This window comes from Podarcis filfolensis, assembly GCF_964270895.1.
Source record: "Podarcis filfolensis genome assembly, chromosome: 8".
In the NCBI taxonomy this organism is placed as follows: Eukaryota; Metazoa; Chordata; class Lepidosauria; order Squamata; family Lacertidae; genus Podarcis; species Podarcis filfolensis.
The window spans coordinates 17,656,307-17,678,248 of NC_139611.1; the positions used below are offsets into that span (position 1 = coordinate 17,656,307).

The 21,942-nt window shown below is 47.1% G+C and overlaps 1 protein-coding gene and 1 long non-coding RNA gene across 16 annotated transcripts in view; one reads left to right on the forward strand and one right to left on the reverse strand.

Annotated features, from left to right (window-relative positions):
- LOC310769620 overlaps positions 1-21,942 on the reverse strand; it is a 343,443-nt gene that overhangs the window by 295,415 nt on the left and 26,086 nt on the right. The gene's annotated exons all lie outside the window — the stretch shown is intronic.
- The window catches only part of SAMD11 (sterile alpha motif domain containing 11), a 317,484-nt gene that overhangs the window by 174,030 nt on the left and 121,512 nt on the right, over positions 1-21,942 (forward strand). Inside the window, exon 1 of one of the 15 annotated variants that reach the window (XM_083628576.1) lies at positions 69-434. The exons of 13 other annotated variants lie outside the window; for them this stretch is intronic. In XM_083628576.1, coding sequence (XP_083484702.1) covers positions 303-434 — 132 coding nt within the window. In that variant the 5' untranslated portion in view covers positions 69-302. Of the gene's footprint in view, positions 1-68; positions 435-11,814; positions 11,900-21,942 lie in introns of those variants that run through there. One more of the 15 variants, XM_083628569.1, reaches the window with a different exon arrangement.

Here is a 21,942-nt window from a genome sequence, read left to right on the forward strand (position 1 = left end):
TTCCCCGCCTCCTGGCGGCTGCAGCGCCTGCTGTCCTTTGCTTGCTTTCCTTTCCCAGCGAGCGGAGCCGCGTCTCGCCCGCTGCGGCTGCCTTGGCGGCGCCTCCTTCTCCTCCAGCAGAGCGCGTCTCTCCCGCTCCCGCTGCTGCCGCCGTCGCATCAATCAAGCGACGCAGCTGAGCAAGCCCACCCGGCGGCCGGGCGGCTAATCGGGCGGAAGGGCGCGGCGCTGGAGAGGAGAGGAGGCGGGCGGGGAGGTCACTGCAGGGGCAGGCGGAGGAGAAGGGGCCACCCGCTCCCCTGATGGAGGAGGAGGACGAGGCCAACGCCGCCGCCGCGCTGGCTGGCTGGCTTGCTAGCTGCTTGCAGCGACAGCAGCAGGAGAAAAACGAGAGGGAGAGACCCGCACGGGGCCGAGAGGAGTTTGCAAACTCGGTGAGTCTTCAGTTCCGCCCCCTCTCACTTTTGCACAGAGAAAGAGAACGGCTTACAGGGAGCAGCCTCTTCTCCTCTCTTGGGAGGGGGCGCACGGAAAGAGTTACTGTTCATACGTTACTTTGAACTCGCAGGAGCGAGGTCGCGCCCGCGGGGAATGCAGCTTCGTTGTCAAGAGCCAGCGTTTTACCCATCTCCCGCTCCCCCCTTGCGGGTTCAGTGGAACGTGTGAAAAGGGCTTCAAAGTTCAGAGGCGGCCTCCCCAAGTAAGGCGCTCCAAAATGCACTTTGCAAGAGTCTGTGTTGCATTGTGTTGCAGCTACCCCTCCCCATTCCATTAGAATCTGAAAGCAAACCTCATTGAGCTCAACTTGTTGGGATGAAGTGCATAAAAGATCCCTCTCTTCAGGTGCAATCCTGTGTACACCTGCCTGGCACCATTGCAGGTGCTAAGCACACATCAGTACAATGGGATTTGCTCCTTGGTAATTATGCATTGAGGTTGCAGCCCATTCCTATGGGGAAATCTGTGGCTCTCAAGGGCTGCAACTCCCAGCAGCCCTGACTTGGCTTGTTTAGTGGGGTTTGCGCCCAGATAAACGTGCATAGGATTTCAGCTGTAGTTACACACACGTGCACAAACATTGTTCTAGTGGGGTTGTTGTGATGGCCTTCGCACCTCCAAGGGGTGTCCAGTAGTAGTGTGCCGCCACACACTTTCTCTCCAGCCTTCCCACATCTCAATTGAGGGCAAACACCTGTGGTTGTTGAGGAGGGGATTCTCAAGGCTCACTCTGTGTGTGTCAGGAGAGTGTTCTTGTTATGGTAAATCCTCCTCCTTTCCTGCCTTCCCCTCCACCACCACCCTGAATTCACATTTGCAATCATTTTGGTCCCTGCAGACCTTTAATTCTGCATGGCGAGGGTTTCTTTATTTGTGGTTTCACGCTGCTTTGAATTGGCATTTATTCTGGTACATTGAGTTTGATTTATTGGGGGAAACGTTGAAATTGCACCCTTTGGAGACAGCTTTCAGAGTCAGAATTCCAGTGCTTAATGGACGGGCGGTGTGTTTGTGAGCTGCTCCTTTGAGCTGCTCTGCAGGATTGGCCTGTTCTCTGCTCGCAAGTGCGCTTTGCAGTCTGGTTTCTGGAGAGCAAGTGGTGGTGGTTAGCTGGTAGGGGGCCCCTGCTGCACAGAAAGTGGAAACCACAGAAAACTGAAGGTGAACACCATAGAGACACCAAGACTGCAATCCTAACTGGGCTCACCTGGGTGTAAGCTCCATTGAGTTCACCAGAATGTAGTCTGGAGTTGACATGGTTCAGGATTGCACTGCTGGTCAAGCGTGCTGTGCTTGTCAGAGGAAAACTTAAAAGTCTATCCCCCAGTCCATTCTATTACTCCAATTTTGTGAAAACCTGTTTGTATGATTTTTTGCATTGTATGCTGTGCTGGTGTGATTGCTTAAGCCAGCTGAGTTGCTCTCCCCAGATGCCACCAGCTTGTATACCTATAGACGTTTTCAGTTCATAGAATCATAAAGTTGGAAGGGACCATGAGGATCATCTAGTCCAACCCACCCTGCAATGCATGAATCTTTCACCCAATGTAGGGCTTGAACCATTGACCCTGAGATTAAGAGCCTCGTGCTCTAGATCTTTGAGAGCATTTAAAAAAGCTCTGTAGAAGTTAGCTGGCAACCTTCTGAGTTGAGATGGTCATTTTGTTGTTGTTGTTGGTTTGATTTTGGAATTTATTTTGTCTGATGGGTGGGTGGGAAACCTCAGGCTGGGGGGGGCAGATTCATCCCTCCAGACACCTCTATCTGGCCCTTTGGCCCCTCACCAGCCTTGCTTCATTCCTTCTTTGAGTGAGTTTTTGCCCAGTTGGAAATGTGTCCTTGAACTCTTGATGCCTCTTGCTTGCCTGGCTGGAGGATAGAGACGGGAGTCTATGTGAGCCTGTGCAGAAGCTGTGCAAAGGTTAAAATTTTTACGTTTGCTGCTCCACTCGCTTTTGCCTCTGGCCCTGCCCACCACTGGCATGCGGCCCTCGGAAGGTTGCCCAGAAAGGCCCTCGGTTTGGAAAAAGCTTCCCCACTCCTGCCGGAGGGAAGCCATGGCAATTCATGTGCAGACCCACAAAACACTTCTCATGGCCAGCACTGCTTCAGTCGCAGGCATGACACATTTGGCAGGGGAGCACAACCCAGGTTCAGATGAGCTTGTTAAAATCAGAGAGAGACTGGGGTGGAATTTGTGTGTGTTTGTGTGGGTGTGTGTGGGAAGAGGAGTAGTAGAAGAGCAGGAATGCAAATAAATTAATAAATGGGGAGGTCGGGGAAGCGGCCTCATCTTGTTAGTGATGTGTCAAGGGCAGTGTAAAGGTGAGCTCCGATAAGTAATTTCGCTGTCAAAATTATTTAGAGATGTCATTAAAACTGCTCGGGGGCTGTCTCCACTGCTTCAGGGCATGAGCGACTGTTTTTAATTTGCTGGTGGCTCGGTGTCCCCAACTCTGGCTCGCTGGCAACTGCTTTCAGGCTGGCGGTGGGGGGGGGAGCTGTCAGCTGGGACTTCACTGTGAACATATGCAAGGCACTTGCTTTAAATTCCCCAACGGGCAGTGATGCTCTGTGCCCATCTGCCCCATAGGATCAAGAAAAACTCCCTCTCCTTCAACCCCCCCCCCCACTGGAATGTAGAAGCAACACCATCCTTTAAGTATTGGCTTTCTTTTCTTTTCTTTTCTTTTTCAAGAGAGGTGGGTGAGTGGGAGGGGGGATGCTCTTTCCAGCAGCACATGCAAACTTTTTTTAAAAAGTTTTGTTTTTTCCCCACTTCTCACTCTTCCACACATTACCTAATTCCTTGGGATGTTAGCTGGTGGTTCTTCTCTGTGCAGGCTGTTTCCTCCATCAAGACACTTGGCAAGGATCTGGCTGCACAACAGATGCCAGTGCTGAGCTGACCAGGAAGGGGGAGTCACTGCTGCTGCCACCTTTCCGTTCTATAGTTTCTCCTCTTTTCCCTCCTCTCCCCTCCTTCCACTGAAATGTCTTATTATTATTATTAATAATAATAATATAATATTTTATTTATATCCCGCCCTCCCCAGTCAAAGCCGGGCTCAGAGCGGCTAACATCAAATCAAATCAAGTAAAATCAAATCAAATAACATTATTGCTGAAGAGTTGCAACTTTTGGATCAGTCCTAGTAGGGACTGTTTTGGACATTGGCTGTTATCATTCGTGTGCTGACGGGGTATCGTCCCATTGGTTTTTCTGTAGCCCAAAGACCATGGATAGGGGATCCGGTGGCCCTGCAGGTGTACTCTGGTTCCCATCAGCCCCCAGCTGGCATGGTTGGTGTCGTGGGTGAGTGGATTTGGAGTCCACCAGCATCTGGATTTCCAGAGCTACATTCAACTTCCATTGCCTTATTCTCCACAAATGTGTTTAACCATAGCTACTAGCCATGATGGCAATGCTCTCCTTCCACTCTCAGAGGCAGCTTTCAGCTTTCACTTGCTGGGAATTGCAAGTGGGGAGAGAGTGTTGTGTTGCCCTTAGGTTCTGCTTGCTGTTGCCAGTCAAGGCTTCCCATATGCATCTAGTTGGCCACTGTGAGAACAAGGTGCTGGACTAATGTCCTTTATCTCGATCCAAGAGGGCTTTTCTTGTGTTCTTATGCATACGTAGACACATCCATGTAGACTTTCAGTCCATTGGTCCATCATCTATAATAGTCATTCCCTTTTTATACTACCCTTCTTCTGGTAGGAGCCCAGGGCACAGGAAACCATTGCAGTGAAAGCATCGGAAACTGCATTTCCAAAAATTAAAATTAAAATTAGTACCAGCTGCTGACTTTACTGCTAGCATTTATGCCTCAAAGGCCCAAGCAAATAGATGTCTTTAATTGGCAACTAAAATGCTATCTGTGTAGGGTTTGGACACAGCTTCTAGTTTTTAACTAACTGAAAGCAGCTCTCCAGGGTTACAAGCAGAGGATCTTACAAAGCCCACCTGGGAGATGCCTGGGTTTGAACACAGAACCTTCTGCATGCAAAGCAGATGCTCTGCCACGGAGTTTTGGTCTGTCCCTTAAGAGACAGGAACTTAGAAAGTTCCCTTATAAAGAATCAGGTCATTGGTTCACCCACTTCAATATTGTCTACACTGACTGGCAGTGGCTTTTTGGATTTCAGGCACAGGGTATCCCCACACCAGGGATTCAACCTGGGCACCACTGCGCTAGGGCCACCTTTAGCTCTCTTGTGATGGGGCTGATATGCTAAACGTTATTGAACCTCCTCTTTTATAAGTACATCTTTCCCTTAGCTCTTGTCCTTGGCCCTAATTTGCTTCCCGGATGATCGTGAAGACGGAGCGGAAATCATGCCTCCCCATGGGTTGAAAGTATAATCTGATGCAGGATTCCGTTGTAATGTGCCTGAAGGAGGCAGAAGGGTGGGAATTCCCAGATGTGCAGAAGGAGAGCCTTACGCACATTCTGGATATGGTTAGAGCCCGGAGTTTTAATTGCTCTTGATTCGTTTTGCACATGGCGGAGAGGGGAGGACACCCTTGAGCAAAAGCTCTTTCCAATCGGACTTGCCAAATTGGCCTGCGTTTCAACCAGACCGTCTCGGTATTTTAATTATCTGGATAGATTTATTATTTAAAAGCCCAGTTTAGTAAATGAGCAATTGTATAATTTCCTATAAATGATCAGCAGTCAGTTTAAAAATAAAATTAAAGATTCTCTACCTCTCAAGCCCTTCTCCCCTACCCAATTTTGTGGCTCTGAAAGCAAAATCCTGCCGTTGCAACATGTTTTGCTAACTGTTGTCCTTCGTTGCGTGCATCTGTTAAGCTTTGCATAATTTATTCAGCTTTCTTGATGGAGGTGCTCTATGCCTTTTGAAACTTTTGTGTGCAAACGGGGGTGCGGCAAGGGAAAATCCAGAGAGGGGAAGTGCTTGTGGATATTTTTCAAATTTTTTCTTCCTGAAAACAGAAAGTCTATGATGCTGAACTTCACACTCCACTTGCAGTGGGGTGCTCCAGATCTAGAAAGGCCTGGAATATTTCCTCGCCTTAGAAGGGCACTGCTGGATCAGGCCAGTGGCCCATCTAGTCCAGTATTCTCGTAGTGGCCAACCCAGATTCTTTTTTATTGTGCAGGGATGTGATTTAAATGCATGTTGTGAATGCAGCCCAGATTCACATCACAGTGGTCAGGTTTCACTAAATATGGGCACTTGCAGAAGGAACATCATCTCACCTCTCTGCAAACAGATGAGAATGAATGCTCAATGAACGAGTCATCTGAAAGTGACCTGGGTGTGTGCATATGTTCTTTTAAGTTGGGTGTTCTTGGGTTTTGAAAAAAGAGGTATTGACATGGGCTTTTTTTTCTTCCGCTCAGGAAAAAAATCTAGCAGAGGCACATAAGTTTATTGAAAACAATCCTGAGGACTCAACAGCATTTTTATATTTTTTTGACAGTAAACAACTTTTGGGGAAGCAAAATGGCAAATGCAATTCAATGTAAAGAAGTATAAAGTGGTACATGTTGGAGGGAAAAAAAATCTTAATTTCACAAGGACACTCATGGAGTCTGAACTAGAGGTGATGGACCAGAAGCAAGTCCTTGGGGTCATAGCAGATAGCTCAGTGAAGATGCCAGCCCCAGTGTGTGGCAGCCCTGGAAAAGGCAAATTTCATGCTAGGGATCATTAGGAAACGAATTGAAAATAAAACTGCCAATATAATGTTATAAAAATCTATGGTGTGACCACATTTACAGTTACTGTACAGTTCTGGTCACCTCACTCCAAAAAAAGATATTGCAGAGTTGGAAAAGGTTCCGAATAGGGCGACCAAAATGATCAAGGGGAGCAACTATCCTATCAAGTGTTGCAGCGTTTGGGACTTTTCAGTTTAGTGGAAAGGCGACCGACAGGTAACATGGTAGAGGTTTATAGCATTATACATGAGATGCAGAAAATGGATTGAGCAAAGTTTTTCTCCTTGCGTAACTGTAGAACTCATGGACATCCAATGAAGCTGAACGTTGGGAGATGTAGGTCAGATAAAAGAAAGTACTTCTCCATCAAACTACGCAACTCGCTCCTCCAGGAGGCAGTGACGGCTACCAGCTTGGGTGGTTTGGACAAATTCATGGAAGATAGGGCTATCAATGGCTACTAGCCATAATGGCTGTGCTCTGGCTCCACAGTTGGAGGCAGAAATGCTTCTGATTACTAGCTGCTGGGAATCACAGGAGAGGGGAGAGTCCTGCTCACTGGTTTCCCACAGGCATCTGGTTAGTCACTGTGAGAACAGGATTCTGGATTAGATGGGGCATCGGCACGATCCAGCAGGCTATTCTTAATGCTCTTTTTAAAAACACACACAAAAGAGTTTGAGAGTTCGTCTACTTTTTTCCGGTCATGCCTACTCGCTTTCTGGAGCCTGTGCTTATGTTGAAATGATAGCTAGCACTTGGCTCGCCTGTTGCGATACTAACCTTCATGGACCTTTTCTCCTGGTGTCATCCTTGGTCTTTTTCAGTCGGCTCTGAACTGCCAGTTCTAAGTCTTTTATCTCTTTCGGATGCACTTACAGTTCTTCTCCATCGTTCCTTGCCTTTAGCTGCTCCTCCTCCTCCTCCTCCTCTCACTGCAGCGGGCCGTGGTGCAAATGATATGTGCAGATATGTGTAACAAAAACCCCAACCTTCGTGTGCTTTATTTTTAAATGGAAAGAAGGTTTGGGAGATTGTGGTTTTTGAACGGAGCAGGAGTCAAGAGTTCCTAATCCTCTTCCCTCACCAGCTGTTTTTCTTGCTCAGAATTGCCTTTGCCAGCTGCTCTTCCCCTTGCAGGGCTCCAGCTGCGTAATTAACCTTGTAAATCAGGGACGGGGAACTTGTGGCAGTCCAGATGTTGTTTGGCTGCTCCCACTGCCCATTATCCCTGACCATTGGCCCTTGGGGGCTGGGAAAGAGATGGAAAGCCAAAAGTAAGCGGGGGAAGATTAATGTGTTCGGGTCACTTATGAGTTCTTAGGCTTGGTTTCAGTAGAGCAAGACAGAGGCAGCTGTGGCCCTGCAGATGTTGTTGGACTCCAACTCCCACCAGCCCCGGCACCCAGCCTGATGAATGGTCAGGGATGATGGGGAATGTGGTCCAGAAAGGAGACTTCTTGTTGTGTTTCTGCATGCGTGCCTGATCTGGCTCTTATTGAGGCTGATTAAAACAAGATTGGGGGACCCTGTGGCCCTCCAGTTGTTGCTGGACTCCAAACCTCCACATGAACTGCAGAACGTGGTGACACCTTATATTTTTATGTATTTAGGAAGATATAATCATTATAAGCCGCTCTATGCCCCATGGGATGATGGGTGGCCAAAACTGAACTAAATGAGTTGTTTTCTCCTCTTGCTTTCTAATTTGGTGCAACTTAACCTAATCTCTCACTGGTGGTTTTTGAGTTTTGCATAGATCCCCCTCCCCCTTTCTCTGCTTGCTCTTGGGGAGGGGGTGTATGTCTGCACCCCAGTTTATTTATTTTCAAGTACAACCCCTGTGCAGTATATGGGTTTAAACACACCCGTATATAGGGGTTGTATTTTAAAAAATAAACCTGGAGACGAATGTGGTAGGTCTGACTTCTGTGGAAATGGCATTTTGCTGCGTTGCTAAGGCAACAGGAGATAGCACCTGAAGACAAGAACAGGCAGGACTTCCCCTTCTCAGCTGTGGTGGAGCAATAGTGATCGAATGAGATTAGGTAGAATTAGATAATACTAAAATTCGCTATGGTTTTGATGCCAGCCCTTGATTAAATAAGTGAGAAAGTCCTGTCCCCTTGTAGGTAAAATGAATTCTCCTCGGATCAATAACTTTTCATATCCTTTCCCTGACCCCATCAGCTTTGTTTTTGCAGGAGTCTTATGAAGAAGGAGTTATGGCTGGCTGGTAAATAGATGTGCACCTGTGGCGAACGAAAGTTGTCCCTAATGACAATCTTTAACAAAAAGAAATGTTATTTTAACTCCCTCTTTTTAAAGTCAGAGATGGTAAACATGGTTATTGGTGGGCGGGTAAGTTAGCAAAAATCATTGTGGAGGGTGGGACTAGACGATCCTTTGAGTCCCTTTCCCACTCCACAATTCTATGATTCTATGAGCTGAATGGACCAAAAGTCTGTCTCTGTTTCAGGCAACTTTCTATGTTTCTTTGGCATGCCAGAAGCACATTTTCTCTCCTTAAGCTTTCATACCAGTCAGGAGAGAGGAGGCGAGAGTGAGGTGTACCTTAAAGCGATCTCAAAAGTCTGCTTGTTACCTGTTTGGGGAGCGGAGCCCGCAGCAGCCCACCCACCATTCAAAGCAGGTCTTTTGGCGGCCAAAAGGGACAAAGGAGCTTTTGAGGTTTTTCTCATCTATCCTGTTTGAGGTTTGTTTGCGTTTTCCCCCTCCTCCCCTTCCGGAGATGTTTGGCAGTTTTTTGAATGTGTGCCATGGAAGCCTTCCTGCAGTACGCCTAACAGGTGAAGTCTCGCTGTACGGAATCTGTTGCAAGGAGCTTCTTACTGGAATTTTAAAATATATATATACTCTGGATAAATGCCCCCCTCCCAGTGGGTAGGGAAGTAAGAGACAAGTTCAGAGTGTTACAGATAGCATATGAAGCCCTTATGGATTGGAACCAGTTTACGCTATATATATATGCCCGCTCAACGGTTTCAGTCTGTGGAGTCAGCCCCTTTACGGGTACTGCATGATACAGTTGTACCTCAGGTTACATATGCTTCAGGTTACATACGCTTCAGGTTACAGACTCCGCTAAGCCAGAAATAGTGCTTCAGGTTAAGAACTTTGCTTCAGGATGAGAACAGAAATCGTGCTCCGGCGGTGCGGCAGCAGCAGGAGGCCCCATTAGCTAAAGTGGTGCTTCAGGTTAAGAACAGTTTCAGGTTAAGGATGGACCTCCGGAACGAATTAAGTACAGTGGTACCTCAGGTTAAGTACTTAATTCGTTCTGGAGGTCCGTACTTAACCTGAAACTGCTCTTAACCTGAAGCACCACTTTAGCTAATGGGGCCTCCTGCTGCTGCCGCGCCGCCGGAGCACGATTTCTGTTCTCATTCTGAAGCAAAGTTCTTAACCTGAGGTAATATTTCTGAGTTAGCGGAGTCTGTAACCTGAAGCGTATGTAACCTGAGGTACCACTGTACTTAACCTGAGGTACCACTGTACTAGCTTTGCACTTGTAAGATATTGGCCTTTGGGTGTGGCAGCACCTGCATTTTGGAACTCCTTGCCTATTGAAAGCAGCCAGGCGACTTCACTGTACTGTTTTTGGTGCCTGCTAAAAGCATCTTTGTTTAGGCCGGCCTTTTTAGACATGTAGGAGTTGCATGTGTCATATTTCTTCGGAGCTACTTATTTGATTACAGCAAGCCCACAACTTACACAGGGATTCTGTTCCCAGGGATTGCGCTTAAAGCCAAAATTGCATATAGTCAAAACCCATGGGGTTCAGTGGCAGGTGGGATTGTGAAAGTAATTTTTCCTGGAACCCTGCCCCCTTTCCACCCCCTTTTTATTTACTTTTTTGCCACGCACATAAAGCTCTTACTGTATTTTAAAATGTCTGTTTTTGGCTGTTTTTCAGTTGATAGTTTTAAAGTTTTATTGCTAAACATTTCAAGGTTAGCAATAATACACCAAGCAGTGCATAAATTTTGTTACATGATCATCAAATTCCAAACTTGGAGTGCTATAGGGCCATGCTGTGAATATATTCCTGCAGCAACCTGAACTCTGCACCACACAAACATGGCTTCTTCAAACTATTCCTTTTTTCCTTCCTTCTTTTTTTGTGAGAAGCTAGTCTGCTCCCTCTCTTTCAGTGTTTTACTTGGTATCCACTCCGGGGGAAAAACAAAAATCCTTGCCGATATAGAGGTGAATATTGTTATCAATGTAAATCATGCGGGTATTGGGGTATTTTTTGCATAATTCTAATTCTGCAAGTTGAGGGGGTGGGGATCCCGATCAGTTCAGCCTTCCCCAACCACGAGCCCTCCAGATGGTTTGGACCACAACTCTCATCCACCCCAGTCAGGAGTGATCCAAAACATTTGGTGGGTATCAGGTTGGGGAAGGCTGGAGAGTAATGTGTGGAAAACTAGGGCTGGGTGATAATCTGCTTTTCAACATATAAAGGTAAAGGGACCCCTGACCATTAGGTCCAGTCGTGGCCGACTCTGGGGTTGCGGCGCTCATCTTGCTTTATTGGCCGAGGGAGCCGGCATACAGCTTCCGGGTCATGTGGCCAGCATGACTAAGCCGCTTCTGGCAAACCAGAGCAGCGCACGGAAACGCCGTTTACCTTCCCGCCGGATCGGTACCTATTTATCTACTTGCACTTTGGTGTGCTTTCGAACTGCTAGGTTGGCAGGAGCAGAGACCGAGCAACGGGAGCTCACCCCGTCGCGGGGATTCGAACCGCCGACCTTCTGATCGGCAAGTCCTAGGCTCTGTGGTTTAACCCACAGCGCCACCCGCATCCCTTTCAACATATATCACTAGCTAAACATCTTTGCTCAGAATCTGCTTGGTGTACCAAGACTGCATGTTAGACCATGAGATGCAGCGTGGTGCGGTGATTAGAGTGTCAGACTAAGGGCAGGATGGGAGCAAAGCATAAGTTCGCCTCCCCACTTGGCCAAGAATCTCCCAAGGCCCATTAAAAAAGCTTGCTCTCTTTCAGCCAGGCCTACTTCACAGGGTTGTTCTGAAAATAATAATGGAGGGGAGGACTACCAATGCCACCTTGAGAGTTGCTTGGGAGGAGGGTAGGATAAGAAAGAAATAGTACCCCTTTGTTCTTCCACTTAAAAAAACAAAACCCGGCTGCTGTGTTTACAGCCGTGACACAAACTATTGCAAAGGACAGAAGATCAAGCTTTGCCGTTGAAACAACGAGCTCTGTGTGGTTTTCATCTGTGAGCCAAACCTTATTTCCACACCTGGATGCTATTTGAGCCCTAGTCCTTGTCTGGCTGCTTTTTTTTTTTTGTCTGTGTTTTTCTCTCCTTCTCCCCAGCCTTTCCTGTTTGGCCCTGGCAGGTAACAAAGACCTGGCGGCTTTTCAATTATCTAAATAACTGATTAGGGTCTGTTTTGTCAAGACTTGCACCTCCTTAAACAAACAAATTTCTCCCTTTCCTTGATGTTTGCTTTAACGATCTTGGAAGGATGTCAATAGCAGTGGGTTGTTCAGGAGGGGGGAAACCAGTTGGGCCGTAATGCATCGCAGGGTACAGTTTTACCGTTGGGAAATGTGCTGAACGCCGCTCTTCTCCCTCCCCACCCTGCTCATAATGAGAGCTGCCGTCCTTCAGCAAGGGCCAAACGTTTTGCCCAAAGGCAAGCGAGAGGTATGTTAAGCCGGGCGATGTCTACTAAGACAGTGTTCAGTTACAGGCACCTGCCAAAACAATGTTTTGCTTTTCTGTCACTGGCAGTATTGGCAAATTCGTCCCCATCCGCCCAATCGCCTTCAGCAGCTACAGGCAAGATAACTATTGGCGACAAACTGTTAGCATGGTGCTGCCTCCTCCAGTTAGTAGAGTGCTATCAAAGTACTATCCTTTTCTAGTTGGTTATCAAGTGTTTATTCACTAGAAAAGATAGCGCTTTGTTAGCACCTTTCTGACTACAGGCGGCAGCACAACGTTGATGGTTTGCAGACAATAGTGTATTGTTCGTTTTTACCTGTACATTCACAAGACCCTGTTCCCTCAGAACAATTCAGGATGGTGCTGTCTCTCCCAGTTGGCAGGGTGCTAGCAAAGAGCTATCTTTTTTCCAGTAAACAAATACTGTAGTTGAAAACATTCATCCTCAGTTGTCTCATGGGGCAATGCATTCAACAACAAAAGCTTCAAGCAACCAAAGTAGTAGAATTGTGTGCAAAAAATTAGTACTGTTTAAAACTAACTTATGTGATTGTTTACCAGTAGCCCAGTCTGAGCCTACTGTCTTGTTACTATCAACATGGCTATTTATTTGCGTCATATTTGTAATCTGTGGGGCATTCAGACACTTCTGGAAAAAAAATGAAGAAATTTGAGATTTCCAGACAGCTATATGCTGTAATAGCCAGACATGGAACCTCCCTATTTAGAGGTAGTATACCTGGGAATACTGAGATGCTGGAAACAAATTGCAGGCCAGAATCAGTGTTTTCATACTCAGCTTGAGCGCCCAAAGGTTCTTATTCTTTGTGTGCATATGTATATCTATCTCTATAAACCTCCATATAAGGAAGTTAGAGAATTCTGCTGAATGTGGAAATGGGAGCAGAAATTGCTGCTGTTTGCTTATCCGTCCCATTTCCAGAATGCAAATCAATTGTATTTGCTGTTGCTGTTGCTTTCAATCTGTGAATGATACATGATTGAGAATGCCGCGCCCCCATCTAGTCCAGCATCCTGTTCTCACAGTTGCATGCGATGAATAACAAGGTGGAAGAGAAAATTATGCCTTCCTACATTCCTACATATCTATATTTGCAGATCTACATATACCAACCCATAGATTCACATAGAAAACTCAACCCCTCAGGTCACAGTTCTTTCAATTGCACACTCCCATCTCCAGCCTACACTATCATTCTTTTGCAGCCTGTATACGGAAAACACACACATACATGCATCTCACACAACCATGAAGAGTAGCCACATTAAAATGCACACCCCAGGTACAGCCCCCTCTGGCTCGGATTGCATGCGCTCCTGGTGCGAGGGCTCTTGTTGCAGAATGGCATGCTCCACTTCAGAAGCAGGCAGCAAAACGGCTTTATTGATTAAGGGGGAGGCAGGGAAGGTAATAGGCATTTTGCCCGGGGCGCCTCAATCACGTTACTTTGCCGTCACTCTCTCGCCATTCCAGCCGGAAAATTGGGTTAGGGAGAGATAAATAAATAAAGGAGCGGAGAACAGCGGGAGGTTGACAGGCAGCCAGATGCTGACCCCAAGCGCGGCCACCCTGGGTTAGAAAAATACAAAGTGAATGTTGACAATCTCCCCCATCACTCTGTGCGCGGGTGTGTGCGCGTGCGCACAGACGCACACACACACACACACCCTCTGGGGTTGTGCTGATAACTTAGCCTGTTGTTGTGATTTCATCTTGTAAGGCATAAAGGATTCACTGTGCAATGGCTGTGCAAGCTGAAAGGAACAGATTTGGGGGGTCTGGAGTTAGGCTTGAGGGTCGGTCAGGGTTGTGAGTTTTGCCCTGTCTGACTATTGCTGTGTTGTTAGTTTGTTCATCTTGTTGCATCCCTCTTGTTCACTCTTCCTACCCTCCAATCCTGCTCAGGGGTGGTATCCAATTAAGATTTGCTCTGAGTAGACACGTGGATAAAAAAAGCGCTGGAAAAAATAGGCTTCTGAACATATTCTGGTGCATATCACTGTTGGGGACCACTGCTGCGGTCCTGGTGCTCAGTGGTTACTTAAGGTTGCTGGCGCTGGCCCTTTCTCTAAAATAGATTAGTATCCTCTCTAGATTTCTAGGGTAAGGCTAGCAGTTGCTACTAGCCACAGCGGCTATCTTCTTCATCCACTGTTGGAGGCAGTATGCCTCTGAAAATCAGTTGCTGGGAATCACCAATGGGGAGAGTTCTTGTTGGGTTCAGGTCCTGCTTGCAGAGGCATCTGATTGGCTCTTATTATGCCCTTACGTTGTACAGCTTTTAAGGACTGTGGGGGGTAGGGGGAAATCCTATTTACTCTGTGGGGTTCTGTTTTTGAGTGTTTCCCAGGTTTAAAAACAAGCCAAGAAGGAAAGAAAATCCCTTGCAAGTAAAAAATCCACCCCAGTTGCAGAGTGTTTCTGGCTTCTGCTGCAGGCTGTTGTGGGAAGTTAATGGCATGCGGCAAATCCAGCAGAATTGTGGGCACACCACCACGGGTTAGTTCATAGTGTGGTGGGTTTCTTGTATGCATAGGTATTGGGGCATTATTTTTTTCTGTGTCTCTGCTTCTGACCAAACCTGGCTCACACTAAAACGCTAGGCTCTTGGGTCATTGCACAGTGCTTTTGCTCCAGGAATCGATATTGTCAGGGGCGTGTCACAGCGCCGGCTTGAACTAACACTTGGGCGGCCCATTTATTTATTCAACTGCGTATTGATCTGCTGAGCTGGGCTATGGCCTTGGGCTACGGCTCGGGGTTACATCCAGAATGGCGCCTGTACTGCAGTTCTGCGGGAGCGGAGACAAAGCACAGGTTGTGCTGCGATTTGTGGAGTTTCTCACCCCAAGAAATTTCTTTCTTCTTCTTTTTAAAAAAAGGGACATAGGTTTCTAGCCCTTAGGGGTACCCTTGCAGAATCCAAAACAGCCTGAGGAATGCCTGAATGTGGAGGGTAAGGTACTCAAATGGCTACTAACCCTAAGTTCTACCTCTGTTGGCAGAGGCTGCATGGCTCTGAATGCCAGTGGGCTGGGATTCCAAAGTGGGGAGAGTTGCTGTTGCACTTAGGTCCATGCAAGTTTCCCTTAAGCATCTGATTGGGAACTGTGAGAACAGGATGCTGGACTACATTTACCCTTGACCTGATCCAAGAGGGCTCTTTCTATGTCCTTCCAATCCCCCTTCCTGCAATGATCAGGAGTTGCCCTGTATCCACCCTTTCCCCTCCCCACAATTAACTGAAGAGATCTTGTGAAGTAGTAAAACCACACAGAATAAATTCATTCAAGTCAAATACAGTGGTGCAAAAGTCCTTAATTCGCAGGACCCTCACATGTGTTGCAGAATTTCCTGCAGAAATTGTTACTCCCTGCTCCCTTGTGCAGAATTAACATGCAGCCGTAGTCGAAATCTTCTGTGCTGTAAGGCTAAGCCAACAGGCCAACCCCATCTTGGTGCTTCCTTTTCTAGAGACCCCTATCTACATACAATTCCATGGCCGCTTCAAGAGTCATGTAAAGCACAGGTGGGGGGGCCTGGGGGCCAAAATGCAGCCCTCCATACATTTCCATCAGGCTCTCAGGACTCTTATAGGCCATTCCTTTTCCTAGCCCAACCCCCATTCTCATGTCATGCCCCTCACTGACTCTCTTGTCTCTCTGTCTGGAAAAGTTCATTGAACTGTGATAATGACTCTTGCTTGTCTGGATGAGCAGGAGGGTGTAGACACCTGTATTTTGCGTTGCTTGAATGTAGCCTGCTGCACAGAGGTAAGGGCCACATCTGGCTGCAGGAGTTCCTGGAAGGAGGTGTGCAAGATGCCACCCAGCCAAATTCTGTGTGTATATAGGGAACACCTCCCCTTGCTGTCCTGCTTTTCAAAAATTTCCAGAGTTGAGACCTTGGAGAGAAGGTGGGATGTCTCCTGGGTCTTCCTGCCATCTTTCTTCTGGTCCTCAGTTTCTTCTCCCTCAATTCCACCTGTCTGTACGTGCGCTCCTGTGGAGTTGGCGTGGGAGCGATCAGGTGAAGGGCCTGCAAAATCCACTTTCTCTCATCCTTGTCCCCCTCCCCCAATTTTTTCAGTATCTTTACTCTCTCCTAGTCTCTTTGCAAATGTGTGAAGACATGTACTTTGCTAATGATTCCTAAATATAGCAGCTGTTCGGTGCACCTGTTAAGCTGTCAAATGTTGCCACAACCTAGCCACTCTTGCTATTTCTTGGAGCTGCTGGCTTGTCCCCCATCCCCACTCGCCAGCGGCTGGACGAGTTCCCTCAGGGCCCCCCACAAAAGCTTTAGAAAGTGAACCCCTGGCTGAGAAGCAGAACTCTTAATGAGAACCAGCAATTCCCCCCCCCCCTTTTGTGTTTTGGTTAGGAAGTCCTTAGGAGGCCTGGCTTAGTTCTTTTTCCGTTCACCTTCATCCAGGAGTGGAGGGTGGGGCTACGTCACCTAATGTTCTGTAATATATCCTAAATGCCCGTGGAACAATATCCAGGTAATTCGGCAAGGGATAACACGGGGGAGTGAAATTAATGACTACGGTGCAGCTGCTTCTGCATCCAAAGCAGGTGCTCTATCACTGAACTTTGGCCCCGTCCCTTGAGAAAAAGGAATGTAGGAATCTGCCTTCTACTGAGCTAGACCGTTGGTCTGTCAAGCTGTATTGACTGGCAGTGGCTCTCCAGGGTTTTAGACCAAAGTCTTCCCTAGTCCCAACTGGAGATGCTGAGGATTGAACCTGGGACCTTCTACTGATGCTATGCTACTGAGCAAGTAACCATTGCAAGCTCAGCGATGCATCCTCCCCTCCCTCCTCATGGTGCCATCCTGCTCCCCCAGGGCCAAAGTAGGCATTATGGTAAATGCGTGGTTAGTGTGGAGAATAGCACACACTCCTGCATAGTTCTTGTTTCCTCTCCCTTTGGAGCATCTCCTACAAGAACACAAGAAGAGATTCCCTTTTGTCTGCAACCTCCTCCTCTTCTCTCCCCCCCTCCCCCAAATTCACAGGCACGCACAATTACTAGCAGCGATAAGCTCAGGTCTCCAAAAAATCCAGGAAAATCACTCTTTGTTACATGGCAAATAAAGCAAGCCTATAGGGAAAATAACCATAAATGTTCATTATTTGTACAGGAAAATCAATTTGTAGGCCAATTGACCAAACAAAGTAATGCAATTTGCTGGAAAATCTCTTCTACACCCCCACCCCCATGTAGTAGACAAATCATCAAGCAGGTTGTGAATGGAAACCTAAATTTGTGCACGCACGCACGCACACACACATTTCTTATGGGCTTGGTGTGGAATTTACGTGTTCTTGGGGAGGGGGAAGAGAAAGCTTATATGGAAGGGCAGAGGGCAATGGAGATCTTCATACAAATTCTCTCAGAGGCGTTTGCAATTTCATACCCTTCCTTAAAAAAGAAAAGTTTCCAGCATAGTGAACAACTTGGAGGACTTCTATGGGTGGTGATCATGTGGTGGACTCCCAGATACTTGCCAGAGTTTAGGAGAAGATGGGGGATACCTTTTCTAAAGGACCACTCTGAGGGAAAGCACCTTAGCTCAGTGGTAAGCACCTGCCTTTCATGTAGGAGGTCCCAGGTTCAGCCTTGAACTTGGCCTGGAAACAAATTGGCAGCCAGTCCAGCAACCCTTTGAGGCAGGTTAGGTTGACAAGGAATGATTGGCCCAACATCTCCTGTGGAGCGTCATAGCTGAGTTGGTGTTAGATCCTTGGCTTCCCTGGTCCTAGTCTGACCCCCTTAATGCTACACCACATTAGCTGCTTTGTTTTCCATTGTTTTTCTGCTGATCTGGTCCAATTATTAAAGAGATTTCTTGGATGAGACAGAGTGAAATATCGAAGGTACCTAATGCCCATACAAATTTACTTGAATAAGCTCTCCATTGCACACAATTTGAGTTTCCATTTCCAGACCATCACAACCTATGTAGGGCTGTAGCTCAGTGACAGAGATCGTGCTTGCATGCAAAATATCCCAGGTATCTCAGCATAGGGCTTGGAGAGACCCAGGAGAGCTGCTACCAGTCTGTGTAGATCAGGGGTTAGCAAGGTTTACCTGCTGTGGGCCGTTTAATTCCTGCGGAGATCGCTTCATGGGCCGGAGCGCGAGTGCGCGATTTCGGCATCTGCATATGCACAGATGCGATTTCCAGCACAGAGGAGGCATGCACGGCTTCCCATTGGCTGCAGGAGATTCCTGCAGCCAATGGGAGGCCGCCCAGCATCGTGGAAGGCCGTCCCTGCTCCACGCCAGTTAAGCGTGGCGCACGGGAGCTGGCCAAGCGGGTGGCGGGGGTCCATGGGCCAGTTATGCGACCTCCATGGGCTGCTTCCAGCCCATGGGCCTTAGGTTGCCTATGCCTGGTGTAGATCGTTCTGGGTCATATGGACCCAGCAGACTGACTTTGTATAAGGCAGTTGTTGATAAGTGCCAGCTTGGGGATCTGAAAGTAATTTACGGGTGCTTCCAGGCGGGGTTTAGTCAATAAGGGCAAATTCACATTAGACAATTATAGTTGATTGGGAGGCCTTTCACAACAAACCTGCTTCTCCAAAAGATCAGACTTTTTGCAGTATGAATAATGATGGGAAAATGCAGCAGAATGTGTGGGACAACACCTGCTTTTACTCCTTGCAAACAAATCAGAATGAAAACTCATTAAATAGCCAACATGATCTAATCTCTTTGCAAACAAATCAGGATGGATGCTCAATATGGGTGCGCAGTTGGGAGAATTCTGGCATAGAAATGCACTGTGGCTTAGTCCGGGTCAGATGTGAAACTGGGAATATTTTCACACACACACACACACACACACACACACACACACACACAAACACAAACACACCCTCTTGATCCTTTCCACTCTCCCTCCTTCCACATTTCCAGGTGGTCGGGATGCTGTCTTTTACCCCACCACCAAAATAATAGCAGGAGCAAGTTCAGAAGGGAGGCTTCTTGGTTCTCTTGTCTAGAAGCTACTGCTCTCTTGACCTCTAGAAATTATCCATCCTGTCTCAAACAGATGTGGATCAAAAGAGTCGAAAGATGCAAAGAATTTACCATCTGCCTTCAGTGCTCGTTTATTGGCACCTTGAGTAAATGCAAGCAGATTATCTCCAAGGCCTAGGCTTTTCTTTCAGCCGCCTTCCCCCACCCCCAATCCTGCCTTCCTAAGCAATAAGGAATTTTTAGCCGAAGTGGCATCTAGATCCAAAGAGTAATTTAGACCGAAGCCTGATTTGATGGAATAAAATTGTTCAGGGGCTCCCTTGACAAAGCTATTAAGGAAACTTTCTAGTTTCCAAATTACAACACCCACCCCACCCCGGGGAGTAAGGCAATATAGGACCTGGAGAAGGGAAGCGAGGACGTGAGGAGTTTGAATACCGCCAAGGTCAGAAAACTTGGCCAGTTCTGCTTTCCACCCATTCCGTGCCTGCAAATGTTTCTCACAGTTCCTTGACGACAAGCAGAAGGCCAGGAAGCTGGGAGTAATTCATAAATTCTAGCAAACTCTTAATATGTTCCGGGTTGGGAAGAGTTGAGTTGGAAAGCAGGGCACTGATAATAGATGAAAACATTTATGAGTGGAGATTGTGAGGGTCCCAAGGCAGGGGTCACCAGTTTGGTGCTTGTGGGCATGGCAGTGGTGCCCTTTTAGGTCTTCCTGCTGGTTACCCACAAAGCCTCTGGGCCACCGTCCCGACCCACACTGCTCCGTTGGTTGAGAGGGTGGTTGAAAAGTTCACTGAGTTAAAAGAGCAAGTTGAAGAGTTACGTTCTTCCCCACTTCGTCTGTTAGCCCTGTGTGCTTTCTGAGGCTCAAATCAGTTCTGCTGGACCTGACTGTGCTCTGATCCTTTGAAAAAGCAAGCGTCTGCATGCACTTTCTTTCCCAGTGGCCTATATCCAACTAAAGTCCGACTAAAATTTGACCCATTTAAATTTATGGACCTGAGCTGGTCAATCTACTGTCTCTTGGGGGAGGGGGAGAGAATCTCGGGTCTGATTTCAGGGATTGTTTGGGTGGGGTGGGGGGTTGTAGGCAGCTGATGAGTCAGGAGCCAGAACTCATGAAACTCAATCTGTTCCAGACCAAAAAAGAGAGAATACACTTGGCCTCTCCGGTTTTCATGATGGTTTTGGACTCTTCCAGTTTCCAAGTGTCCAGATTCCAACTCGCTGGAGGAAAAAGGATGCCAAAATCAGCTGCTTCTGCTGAAAGAGACTGACGTTTCTTTGAGTTTGGTCACCCAGGCAGGTTTCTACCCCCTAGGAACACGGGAACCCTCCCAACAGATGTTCTGCCAAAGTAACCGACATGTGGAATTTCCCCATGGTGGAATTTACTGGTATCCTGGGGCGGCAGAAAAGCTCGGTGCTGTTCCAGGTCCTGGGCTAAGGCAAAGCACGGAAGAATCCGGGTGGCTTCAGTTTTACGAGCTGACAGGGCCAATATTTACCTCTTTGCTCTAAACTCTCTGCTCAGTTCAGAAGGCTAAAGCTACAATCCTTCCTGAGGAATAAGCCCTATTGAAACACAGCAAAGCTTGCTTCTAAACACAGAAAAGGGATTGGGCGGCGTTAACCGAATTCAAGATTATTTTGAAAAACCAATCCTTGCATGGAGGAGGAGGAGGAGGAATCAATGGTATGTGGAGCCTGCAACAAAATGTTGCAGCGTATGTATGGACTGCTGCTGTTCAGGATTCCTGCTGCTCCACTCCATTCCTACCACCACCAGGCAGTCAGCAAACATTCCATTAATACTGAGCATGTTCAGTTCTCATTGGGCTGTTTCGGGGTTTGCCTTCAAGGTGTATTTGTTGTTGTTTGAAAAGAAGTCTTGCATTTATGTAAACTTCAGGGCTCCATCAAGCCTGCCGACACCTCCCTTTTGGGCGTGGAGAGTGCTGTTCTGACAACATATGGATTGGTACTCACAGCCTGAACATCCGATGTGGAAGGGATGATAATTACTTTGTTCTGCCTCTATTGTCAGAGGCAAAATGCCTCTGCATACCAGTTGCTGGAGACCACAGGAAAGGGAGAGTTCCGGTTGAGCAGAGGTCCTGCTTGCAGGCTTTCCATTGGGGCATCTGGTTGGCCACTGTGAGTACAGACGGGATGCTAGACTAGATGGGCCACTGGACTGATCCAACGGCTATTCTTCTAGATAATTTATGTTGCCTGGAATTTTTTTCTTTTTAATAAATAGAAAAAGGTATTAAAATACACCACTAAAACAGTACTGATAATTGGTTAAAGTGACTGGCTAATAACAAAAAGAAACAGCTGCAAAGCCCCTTCGGCATAAAAGAAAAGATGTTCAGGAAACACCTGAAAGTAAAAAAGTGAGGGTGCCTGTTGAATCTTTGCTTGTATAGGACTGGCAACACTAAAATTCTCTGCTCAGACTAATATTAAAGTTTTGTGCCAAGAAAAACCACATTCTGTAACCTGGATAAATTATTTCAGTGGGCCAAATTTGCACAATCTTTCAAAATTTGCATAATTTATTTTGGTTTCTCGTGGGATCAGGAGAGATAGTGAAATGCCACACTCAGTTTCCTGAAAATACCTCTGACTTCTGAGATTTCAGCCGCCGTTGCTAGCGCCCTTTCAGAACATAGCTCCGTAACTAGAAGGGCTAGGAACTTGCTTTAGAGAAATTCAAAGAAGCTGAATTCTTCCCTGCACATTGTGAATTGGATTCAACTGTCTCCTTTTCTGGTGGCAAAGTCTTCTCTCAGCTGAAGACTTCCAAGCAGGGGGCAGCCTTCTGCTTTAAGGAATCTTTGTTCCTTGCTGAGAAGAAAGGTTTCTTAGCCCAATGCTCTGCTACCATGTCTTTGTGTCTTGAAGGACCAGCTTCAGAGCATGACTTCCTGTTGTGCTGAACAGAGGATCTCCAGGTCTTGATGTGACCTAAAAATCTTCCCTTCTATGAAACATCT